Below are 12,173 nucleotides of genomic sequence, written 5' to 3'. Positions count from 1 at the left end.
TAACCAGTGTTTTCACAGATCTGGAAATGACAAACCCTTGATGAAGTTTCCCTGGGGGTAGTGTTTCCCTGCCATCAAATCAACAACCTGGTCAGCCTCCAAGATGAAGAGGGAGAAGAAATCTGCTACTCCAAGTCCATTGGACATGGAAGGCCAGAAGCAGAAGCATACCAGGTAAGAGCATATTTTTCTGTCCAGCACTGCAGTACGTGACCGTTCGTTCGTAATCACTGCCCATCTTCTACACGGCTCCTTTATCGTATCCTTTCTGGCAATGACTTCCGTGCTCCTGCTATCAGCTGTTTCCTCCTTGCTGCTGCTGCAAACGGGTACTTGCCTTGCTCTCAGCTACTGTTTTGTGCCTGTGATCGACCACATTAGTGGGACTGAAAGACGCTGCTGGATTGCTTCTACGCTTTCAGTCTGACGCTAATGGCTGTTACAACAGTTTGCAGAGAGGATTTTGAGCCAACTTTTAAATTAATCAACTTCTATCTCCAAGGTGATTTTTAGACAATTATCTGTTTGCAAAACAGTATTTTATTAATAAAAAGACTTACAAACAGTAAGAAAGAAACCCCAATTTTACACTGAGTGAAAAATCCAAAATAAACTCCCAGAAACATGCCTCAGTTCTCACTCTCTGTACAAGAAACTCCTTTGGGTAGTAATCCTACGTACACATTTATCTAAAGATGGCTGAAGGTACAAAAAAGCATCATGCATACTTCTATGCAGAGTAGCTACACAGCCAAACAGACTTAACAATACGCACAAAAAATCTGTACATCAGTGATTAAAAAAGCCATGCTTCATGTAGCACCAAGAGGAGAATTACGTGGATTAAAAAAAATTCACTGACAACTGCAAGCCCTGCAATCCTGAATTAGGGACACGACTGACCAATTTCTGCTTGCAGTTTCATCTCTTCTTTTCTCAAGGGAAAATTGTCAATAAGTGCAAAGAGCTCGGCTGGTGTTGCTGGGAAAGGATAGCGTTCCTTGTCCATTCCGTGCTTGTCCATCACCACGATGTTGAAATTGTAATGGGGGATCCTCAGCAGCAGCCTGCAAAATAAGGAACTTGTTTGTTAAAGCCCGTCAGCTACCCCCTGGGCGCTTCAAACTAATAAATGGCAGAGCCAGCCTAAGCAGAGGAAGGCAGGGATGCTCAGAGGGGGCTATCCAGGGTCTGCTTTGTTGCAGCTGTAAGAACAAGGAGTCGGATAGAGAGCGGGTGTCTGCACGAGCTGCAGGCTGCACCTCTGCGTTAGGGAAGGGGCAAGGTAACTGCACTCAGCTCCCTTTTCTTCTCAGACCTCTGACTGTTAGTATAGCACAGGCCATTACCTATTGCTACCACAGGAAGAAAAAAAAAAAAAAAAGACAAAAATAATATATAAATTGCCTAAAGAAAACCACTGCGATGGAGCTAGAGTTACTAGTTCCTGTTCTTGGCTTCCACATGGTATAAAATCACAATGAGAAAAAGCAGGACAAAATTATTGCAGTCAGTTTTCCTCCCTTCCTAATAATAACCAACTACCTGGTGGTAACTCCAATGTAGAAGCAGAAAAGCCACTGCAAATCATGGCAGAGTCCTTTCCTTCTGAGTGGTAAAAGGGGTCATTTGAGCTCCTCTGGAGGTGCAACAGTAACAAAAGTATGTCCTTGGTGCTCTTTTCATCTTTTTTTGGAAGGGGTTAATGAACTAAAAGATCCTTAGACATGCAGTCAGTCAACATCTTTGGTAAGGGGAAAACAAATTCAGGCAGCTGTGACAGAATGGTGTCAGGACAGGAAAGCTGCCATGAAGAAGAGGGTCTGGGGGGGATGTTGGTAAGGCGCAAACAATCAAAATTGACCTTCCTCAGCCTTCTAACAAGTTTGAGTGCTCTAGGCATTGTCTTGTTGCAATAAGGGAGCTTGGCTATTCAATTAAAACTAAAATAAAGTTTGCAGCTAAGCTACGGTGATAGGAAACTACATTCCTCTTGTGCCTCATCTCACCTAAGAAAAACGCTTAATTCCTACAAATCCAACTGCTAACCTTCTGAGGTTTCCAAAGTTTTAACTAGGGAACCTGTGCTCATTAGATTACAGAATGCCAATTCTGGACAGCATCTTTATTCAAGATGTTTAAGGGTGCGTTTCATTTTGATTTAAGTAAGTGCCTTCCAGAACTGGAACACTCTAATTCACACACTGCAGTAACAACAGAGAAAAAAAAAAAATCAAATGGAAAACTAACTCTCACTCAGTGCAGGGCAGGTCATAGCATGCCAATTTCCAAAATGTAGCTCCATTAAAGGGAGAGGGGGGTAGAGAATGGGGTGTTGCCAGAGCTTATTATTTTCTACAGAGTCACAGGAAAAAAATTTCAGTTGTAGTAAAAGTACTTTTACTTTTTTGAATAAAAGAGAAGCTCTTTGTGCTCTCTTTTTCCTTTTATAGAGAACAAATGTTTTTATTTTTTGCAATTCAAAAAAACCTCTCTGACTTGTCAGTGGGTTTTATTGCCCCTAAATAAAGCCTGCTCTGTTTCCTCAGGCATATCATGGAATATGTTGCCTAAAATGCTCCTGGACTTTATTCCTAAATAACTACTACTTTCCCTGCCAATAAGGCCTTCACTTTTGGCTCTTGTAGTCCTCCTGTCCCTAGGAAATGCTGGCACTTGAAATCTCCCTTTTAAGTGAAAACCAACCCCCTGCCAGACTAAAACCAAATCAAAACAGTTTAGGCACCTGAGTAAAACTGCTGAATGTTGTAGTCAGGCTGGGGAGGCTGAGATAACTTCCCTTTTGAAATACTGCCCGTATCATTTCTACACATGGGACTTCAAAGAGCAACCGCTGCTTCCCCTCCTGACCTGGCCACAGCCTCCCGCAGTGCTGCAGAGAAGCTGTCGCTGCCATTTGGGCCTGCACCACCAGCTGCTGCAAGGCTGTCCTTGCAAAGTGATTGTGGCCTGTCGTGACTGTATCAGGCCAACTGCAGCACAAATGCAGACGTACTTAAGTGTTTCCAGTGGCAGCACCCAAAAATACAGACCTGTAACGTGGTCAAAGGGATATGCAGGGAGTTCATATGAATTCAGGAATTCACTCAGTTCAAGCAAAGGGGCAAGGAAGACATGGTGCTTGAAAGAGCTGTTAATTTCATAAATACCAAATGCTCATGAATTTGCAGTAGCTATTAGACAGCTAGAGAGCAAATTAATCCCAGAACTTACTCATCAACACCTACCTTCCACTGTCTAGCTATGTTCGTTAGAGTAGAATATGTATATTTAGAGAGTAAGATGCAGGGAATCGAAAGCAATACATAATATATGCTAAGGTGCAAACACAACTGTAGTGAGAGCTTACATTACCTGAGTTGCAGGGCAAGTGACGGGGGCAGCAGCTTCACACCTATTCTTCCTATCTGTGCTGGGAAGACACCAACCAATTCAACTACAGTAACATGTCGGAGGTCTAAACCACACTGTGCTGGCTGGAAGGGTTAAAAGAATAAAGAGGTGTGTTAGCTATCAGTGAGACAACAGGGGGTTGTCTGAGTGTGCAGCAAGTGTACATAGAGGGTCTGATCCCCTTATGTTAGTGAGATGGTTTAAACTGAGAGCATACTTTTGAAAAGCCTCTAATTCTCACTGCAAAGAACCAGAGCTTCATGACTCCAGGGGATGTTAAATGATGGATTCTTAACTACTCTAAGAAAAAAACCACAAAGGGACCACCTAGGAGAAGTATAAACTTGTCCTTGTAATGATGTGAAAAGATGCTGGTGTATTAAGCATTGTGCCAGTAATCTAATTCGGCAATCAAAGCAAGGTATGCGAAATGGAAGTTGACTGCAGAAAGTTTTTTTTTTTTCATGCCAACTTGTTTGACCACTGTCAGTCAGCAGGGAAAAAGCCATTAAATTTAGTATTTTAAACTACTTCATTTTGATCAATATATTGACTTTCCTTGCCAAGTTAATCTAATGGGGAAAAGAAGAACTTGCTGCTGTGAAAGAATACCGGACTGGCTCCTTTCCCCAAGGACACAGATACATTTCTGAGATACATCCCTAAGTCTAGCAAGAACCCAACAAGAGCATCACATTTACAACACGTAAGAAGTACAATTACCAGAGGTTTTGAGTTTTTTGGAACAAAATACCCCAGTGCTCTCTCCAGCACTCTGGATGATTTCTATGCTGAGCCTCCAGTCCTTTGTTTGCTAGTGCACTGTTTAGTTCTGAAGCTGTTCATGCTTCCTTGCCTCGTAGTTACAAAGCCTATATGGCTGGTGTGCATGAACTGCAACCACTGAAGCACTGGATGGTTTGGGGTTTTTTCAGCTGCTTTAGGAGAAGAGTTAGGGAATGATTATTGAGCACAAGTTAATATTCAATTAATTTGAGGAGGATGGAAGAGGGCCAGAACTGCCTGGGATTCACCAACTGGTCAGTCAGAGACCACACAATCCAGAATGGAGCTGAATTAGAAACGGGGGAGAAGTTTCAACTCACACCCATGTAGAAAGGATTAATCTGGAACTACTACTGCTTTAGCCAGATCCTCCAGTGGCTGCAATATTACAGCTGAAGGTTACAGATTTATATCAAACAGTGGAGCTTATCCTCTTGTGTGTGTCTTTGAAGAAAAAAACCAGTTGCATCCCTCCCGAAATGTTTTACCTGCAGCATTCCCAACTGCATCCTGTAGAAGAAGTTGGCTGCAGTGGGAGTTGAAATAATTAGCAGTCTCCGCTTCTCATAAAATTGATCCAGAAGTGCAGCTGCAGTCCTTACATTCACATTAATATTCATGGCTACAATTAGATTTAAAACAAAAGTTATAGAGCATACTAAAAACAGATCTACTGCTAAAAGCACAAACTGCTACATAGCAGAAGCACAAGAACAAGAAATAAGAATAAAGAAATGGGTGAAATACTGGCCTCACGGAAGCCAACAACTTTATCTTAAGCTGTTCTGGCTTGCAAGACAGATTGACTCCAGAACATGAAGTTCTGAGCTAAAACTCACTATCAGTTGTGAGGTACCATCATCATCCTAGGAAAGAGCAGCCAGAGGTGGCAAAGGCGTCAGCTGTAAGTGTAAATTGGCAGAGGGGACAAAGATGTTAAGCTTCTTACCTCTAGGGCATTAAAGTTTTCAGCTGTATTCCACCCCACACCCCCTTCCCAAATTCTCACTGTCACTGGAACCATTGCTCTGGCAGCCCCCCCTGGTAAAGTGGTGAAATACTCACTTACGTGCACAGGTTGGCTCCACTCCTGACCACCCCAAATTGTATTGGCACACTCTAGCTGGGCTTCCTTGCAGCTCGTAGCCACCAATGCAGGAGAACTCACATGTAGCACCATAGTTATTTCCATCACCTGAACACTTGATGTAGCCATTATCTGGGGCATTTAATTTCACACAGCGCCTGACTTCAAGCAAGAGGCAAAAGAAAAGAAAAAGAAAGACACGGCATGAATCACCCTGTTTGTTTCTAGGGTAGCATGGCCAGTGGAATACAAATATAGAAGACATTTTTCTGTTTGCTTTCTGTATTATTAGTGTCATGTACTTAAAAACCCCAACCAACCAAAAAAAACCCAAACCCCCTCTTAACTCATAGGTAAACTAAAATGATACAGATGTATAGGTGTATGCATGTGATCGTGGTACCACAGTGACAAAAGGTCATAGAGCATGAAGAGAGCCGAAGCTGAAACCTAGATGTTATGTCTCTGTATATTCACCTCCAGATTTCAAGATCTAGACTTGTGAAAGGGCAGCCCTGCTTGACAGATGTGAGTCACGGCTGAAAAAACTCCTTCACATACTTGTTTCAGCAGCTCACAAGCTAAGCTTCAAGGAGAAGCCAGCAGAAGGGAAGGGGTCTAGAGCTGGAGGCAGGACCGATTGGTGAAGCTCTTCCCTGACATACAGAGTGCCAGCCACCCGCCCTGCTGCAGGCCTGGCCCCCAGGGTCTTGAAAAAGATGCATTCTCCCTTCCAGCATCCACATACAGTTTATATATGCATACACATGCAGACAAATATAGAAATGAGGACATGTCTCAAATTGCCTACTGAGCCAGATGCAAATCAGTGACTGTATTTGTAGGGTAAAACATCGTTCTTACCTCTGACTTTAACAAGAAATTTGCAAGTGCCTTTGTTTTCAGCTCTGTCATACACAGTATACTGGATTTTGTGGTCACCTTCTGGAAAATGTGACCCTGGTGGCAGGCCTTTCAAAATAACACTAAACCAGGAAATAAAACAGGACAGACATTCATGAATTCACCAGTATTTTCCTACTGACAATGCTGTAAAAGCCTGAAGAGTGATGTTTGTGGCATGTTAGGATTGTCTGGCTGTGCTGCATGACTGAGGACTTGAGAGTAAGCAAAGGAAGAAACTGGGCAGCGGCGACCAGAGTATTTAAACCTGCTACCAACAGCCCACCCTCGAGTCATACAAAAGGGTCCCAGCCTGCTGAGACAAGGGAGGCAGAGCGGGCCGGGCCTGTTCGCTTCCTATAAGATAATCCATAGTGTAGCCAAGCATCATACCACACCCAAAGGAACTCAAGCTTCCTTTTCCCTAACATAAGGAAAAGTCAAGACTGATCCTCCCTCATTCTGTATTGTGAACAAGCCACTGTCAGGGCTGCCATGTAACCCAGAGGCATTGGAGCCTAAGAAATCTTCCAGCCTCTTACAATGGGGACGCACCCCATCTGGCTGCTCTGCACTGCTCCTATGATCATACTAATGGACAAAAGTGGAACAGCAAGCAGAAGGGCGAGGTGATCCACAGCAGTGTTTTCACCTGGAACTTGTTCCTATCCTGCAGATATATGTCAGGAGAATTCAGACATGTCAAATGTATCATCAGTACTGAAGCAGGGAGGTTGAGCAGTGTTCCATGCAATGGGAAAGCTTACATACTCATGGGACTGCAGGACCCGGTACACTTAAGGAAAGCACTGTACGCTCTATAAAATATCACAGTTTAGCAAGATTTTATAAAAATAGATTTATGGAGAAGCTTCCATGGATTCAACAGCTAGTCTCATCAGAGCTGGGAACAGTTACCCATATGACAAAGTCTACGTGGGCTATTCCCCTTTTTTTTGCCTGCCAGATACTATTTCATCAAAAAGACTTTGGAATTTCTTTATTGTGACACTCCTCAAAGTTTTTATTTTATCAGGCTTAGTTTTTGTTTTAATGCTGTTAATTGCCATAGAATTATCATGTTAGATCTTAACAGCAATATTGTTTTTAACTGTGTAATGAATTCTTCTTTCTGATAATATTTAAACTGTAACAATAAAAAGGCAATGTCACTGTATCTTTCAACAGCTTTTTTGTATTCACATAAAACTGTAAACATCTTTAAGCTTACAACTTCGAGATTTTAAGCTTAACCAGGCCACTGATATAAAGTTAAAAGACGTAACCTGCTTAATGAAAAAAGCAGATTTTCTATACTCTTTCCATTACAGTAATGTAGATAGACTACCATAAATCCTGCATGATAAAGATGGGAAAATCAGAGACAGTGGTACCGTCACAAGTGCACCTTGCTCTTCTAGAAAATGTGACTATGAAACCATAAAAATTGATAAGGAAATTTTGAAGAAAGTGTTAAGTTTAAATCCAGTGTTTAAAGCTCGCTCAGTTTCAAATGAGAGGCATTACTTTACAAGTAACCGCAGAATGCTGTGACATCAGTACTCGGCACTACTTCAGGAAGAAGCCTAAAGATGATTGCAGATATTGTTTTGTGACACAATTCGCCTTGTTTTTTTTAAGACAGTCAAAATCGCCTCTGCTGCTACCTCCAATGCACTATTATCTTTTCATTGTTATGTATAAAAAGTAACTTGTTGTAAGAAAACTCGTTGCATATGAGAAGAGACCCACAAAGAAGCTCTGGAAAATTTCACAGGTGCAGTCAAAATGCTATTGTCATTTATTCCATCAGCTCTAAAATAACCACAAAAATCTGCTACTGCTCTACAGGTCAGGTCCTGAATGACTGAAGTTGTCCATTTTTAATTTTTCTATTAAACATGCAATTCTTTACAGGCTGCTGACACGTAACAGCTATAAATAAGCATCTTGAATGAATGAAGGGGAAAGGGTACCCAGCCACCCCCATCAGCCGAATTACTAACCCAGGACCCCAGGAATAAAAAGAGAAAATGCAAATGTTTACAGATTTACACCTACTCTGTCAGAATCCCATCAGCAGTGTCCCGTCCCTCCGGGGTGTCCCAGAACACTCTGGCTGTCAACTTGTTCGGCTCCGCGGTCTTCTCCTTCACGCTTGGACACTGGATTCTCGGAGGTTCAGTATCTGTTGAAATAAACATCACAGAAATGGGCATGTGTTATAGCTACGCGTTTTCTTCACAGCTCTTGTCCTGTTGTCAGCGTAATTTGGGACTACCTTCAGCTGTCTTCCTCAATACTGGCACCATCCCAGCCAAGGTGGGTAGAGCCTGTACTTCTCACCTTTTGTAAGAAGAGTAAGAGATGGCAACGATCACTCCCTTGCCGCTGATGTAAAAAATTAATTAAAAGTAGTATCGTTAACTGCCTTTATCTAGTCCCTAGTTAAAAAGCAATGTCTACAAAATCAACTGTATTTAGCTTTGAACTCAAAGGAGGGATACCCAAGATTGGACCCAAGGAGTCTAACCCTTCTGTTTATCTGCTGTCTCTTTGTTCATTTGTGCGGTGAATATTGTGATTAAGAACATTTGTAAAGCACACTGAAGTCTCTCTCCCTATGATAGGTTTGCATGTTGCTGTTAAATTCTTGGTTATTTTTTCTGCAGCAATGGCAAAAAGAGAAACAAAGGAAGATTGACAAAGTTGTCATTTTGCAGGGAATTGCGGCTGCATTTGATTTTTTTTCAAGTAATTCTTATAATAATGCCTTACAGGTAATACAAAACAAGAAGAAGACCAGGTACGTTTTGAAAGCTTATTTAACTGCTACCAGAACATTGTGACTATTATTCAGGAGCAACGGAACAGTGGTGATGATAAAAGACCCTGATGAAAGACTAAGGTGATGCAGAGCTACTCATCTTCAGCCACTTCCATTGCCAATCCTGCCAGCATAGCAGACATACATGGGTGAACTGAGACCAAACATCATCACAATCATTAAAAAAAAAACAAAAACAAAAAACAGAACACAAAACCCCAACTATCTTTAATAGCTTAGTCTCAGGTGTTTTACCATCATTTGGTTTATACCCAAAACAAAGTCTGAATCCATGGAATCATGTACCAGCTTTAAAAATGAACACAGAGACAGGATTGGTCTTTACCTGCAAATAGAAAACAATCCCTAAAGTGCTGCTTAAATTTAAAGGGTGCCAGGCCTTGTCTTTTCAGTTGCAGGGTAGACACAAAAAGTACAATCTGGATTTTTTTTTCAAAAAAAATAGCAATGGGAAAAGGTTTAGGTCTTTACAAAGCATCAAATATACAAAATAATTTTATAGACCATCATACTCTACAAGCAACACACAGTGTTTTCTACCAGTTAAACTAGGGCAAGTTCAGCCCTGCTATAGACCCTTCAAACTTTTAATGGTATTGCAAGAACCCGGGACTCTTGAAAACTGGCTTATCTCTATTTCTTCTGTTAGAGTTTTCCTCCAACCCCAAACACCACAGCTTTGTGAGGTGCTTCTGCAGGAAGAGCTCCTGTCTTAATTTTGCACAGGAGGGAGCAGGGGAGGCAAAGACAAGTAAGCATCATACCAAAGTTACTCAGTAAACATCTGGAGTATTGCAAACTGCCTTAAACAAATGTATATTTTTGTGGGGCTTTCTGTAAATAAAAAAATGAAAAAAACCCCTTCCTATAGTATTGGGAGAATAACCGTTGATTTCTTTGTAGATGCCACTAGAAGGTGAAGCTAGCAAGAGTGGGTTCCCACTGCAGGGAGTGGAGCAATCACAAATGACCAGCAGAATCCACTAAACACCTTTTGAAGCTTCCTGTACTTCACAAGAACACCCTTCCCTAAAGATACCTACGGCACTTAGTTCTTCTTTATGGCTTCCTTAACTTCTTCACTTTTTGAGTTCTTTTGCTCCTCCTTCCCTCATCTGCTGCAGTACACAAGCAAGCAGGATTTTCAAGCATCCACTCTGGCTGTAGGAAGCACATTTGGCTCCTTTCCTCATGTTTCTTATACACTCCCTTATTTTCAGAGGACCTTCCCATTATGTGTGAAAACGCGCTCACATCACAGCCAGCAAGAGCTCTGCAGTAACTCCCCAGTGTAGCTGAATTAGGGTAGGAAATAACCCAGTCTCACCAAGGCTGCTTCTGGGTCTGGTTAGTTTACTGTGGCGACAGCTCACCACTGTGCTATGGACGGTATACATTTATTCCAGTGTTACGTTTATTTGAAGACAGAACGTCATTTAAGGACCCAGTGTTTTAAGCACTTAATTAATCAGTGAGCTCATTATGCTATTTAGCACAAAGAAGGCTGGTTGGTATGAACCGGCTTGGACTTCCACATCATAAAGACAAACAATACGGTTACTGTGGGAACCAGCTCACCAAGCACCCAGGGGCCAGGCAGCCTTTTTAGCTGGATGTAAAAATTCCTGGAAAGGCTATTTTCCTTGGTCATTTCAGCTGCCTCGTAGCATTCAACAGGCACTAAATGAACCCCACCATAATAACTCTGCTTTGAAACGGACCAAGAGAAAGCAGCTGTCTACCAAAGAGGCTCTTTAACTGCAGTGGCCACTGGGATGCGTTAAACTAAACGGCACTCAGGTCTTGTTCCTTGTGCCCTTGTACAAAGTTGCAGCCATCTAGAGTATTGAGCACCTTGGCCACAGCTTGGCAGAAGGAAGACAGGTCTGAAAAAGACTTCTCACTTAAATGAGAAGGTGACCAGAGGACATCCAGGCAAATGCACAAGTGACAAAACTGAAACACAAAGCCCCAAAAAACCTTCAGTAAAATGTATGATGCGAGCAAGGTGCCCACCTGCAGGTTAGAAAACTAAACTGGTTCCAAAATAAACCCCAACAGAGGAACCCACAAGACCACTGACTGCTGGGGAGGTTTTATCAGAGGGAAAAATCATCCTGTAAGCGCCAGATTGTCAGACTCTCCCACTGAGTAAGTATGCCTGGCCAGAGCCGGAGCCAGGACATGCTGCAAGGTGTCTGACCCGCATCGCTGGTCATACGCTTTTGCTGCAGTGTCACTGCTGAAAGACTAACGACAAGCCAAGTGGATTTATTTAAGCTGTTTAGCAGGGCTGTGTATTAAATGGGTGAATCTTGCCTGCAAGGTTTACATCATGGGCAGGGAAACAAGAGTTTTCATAAAAAAATGTGGCACTGTTCAGCCACTACTGCTCTTACATTCTTCTAAGTTGTACCTTTTCTTGGCTACTTGGCAGCAGCAACTGGTACTCTAGCGCCACGCTGGGAAAAGGCATTGCAAACGTCGCATCAGGAGGTCAGCAGTGGATACCAAATCTTAAAGCTGTCTTTTGAACTTTGTGGAGAAAAATGTTATATTTTCAAATAGGTTTTAGATTTTATTTTAAAAAACCTGTACTGCTGTGGCTGGCCATATTAACAATGTCAATGAAATTTAAAGAGCTTGTTGAGCTGCCTTTCTCATAATTTGTTAAAGGCTTGCATTTATGTGCTTGTGAATTTGGGATGACAAGAGGAAAGAAACAGAGGGATGGTAGTGAATGCCCACTGCATGCTTACTCAAGAGTCCATATGGGATAGGTAAACGGTCCGCTGTTACGTAAGCACGCTGTTATTACTGATTGCTGATGACATTAAACGATGGCTGGAATTCAAAACATTAGCCTGTGTCAAAAGCACAGACAGATGAAGAGACTGGAAATCATAAAAGGGTGAATGAAAAACATTGTTCTGCTCTCCCCAGCCCCCCTCCACAAGGCATTGCTCTGTATTTCAAAACATCCATTATCAGGGCCTGTATAATTAATGACTTGGAGCACAGAGCTTGTTTCAGACGCTGGTAGTTGGACGCTGTTAGTTCACTACCTATCAATACAGTCTTAGGATGTGACAAAAGGATGACTTAGCATGGTCACAGCCATTTACCACAACCTCT

General features: G+C 42.2%; 1 protein-coding gene across 1 annotated transcript in view; it reads right to left on the bottom strand.

Annotated features, from left to right (window-relative positions):
• Positions 1-886: 886 nt before the first annotated feature.
• SRPX (sushi repeat containing protein X-linked) overlaps positions 887-12,173 on the bottom strand; it is a 22,818-nt gene continuing 11,531 nt past the window's right edge. Inside the window, exons 6-11 of the mRNA XM_009646178.2 lie at positions 8,252-8,378; positions 6,152-6,273; positions 5,270-5,449; positions 4,689-4,822; positions 3,376-3,497; positions 887-1,067 (exon numbers count right to left, since the gene is read on the bottom strand). Coding sequence (XP_009644473.1) covers positions 887-1,067; positions 3,376-3,497; positions 4,689-4,822; positions 5,270-5,449; positions 6,152-6,273; positions 8,252-8,378 — 866 coding nt within the window. The remainder of the gene's footprint in view (positions 1,068-3,375; positions 3,498-4,688; positions 4,823-5,269; positions 5,450-6,151; positions 6,274-8,251; positions 8,379-12,173) is intronic.

This window comes from Egretta garzetta, unplaced genomic scaffold, assembly GCF_000687185.1.
Source record: "Egretta garzetta isolate BGI_Z169 unplaced genomic scaffold, ASM68718v1 scaffold70, whole genome shotgun sequence".
NCBI classification, from domain to species: domain Eukaryota; kingdom Metazoa; phylum Chordata; class Aves; order Pelecaniformes; family Ardeidae; genus Egretta; species Egretta garzetta.
The sequence above is the reverse complement of the archived record's forward strand: the minus strand, read 5'-3'. Positions and strand labels throughout refer to the sequence as shown.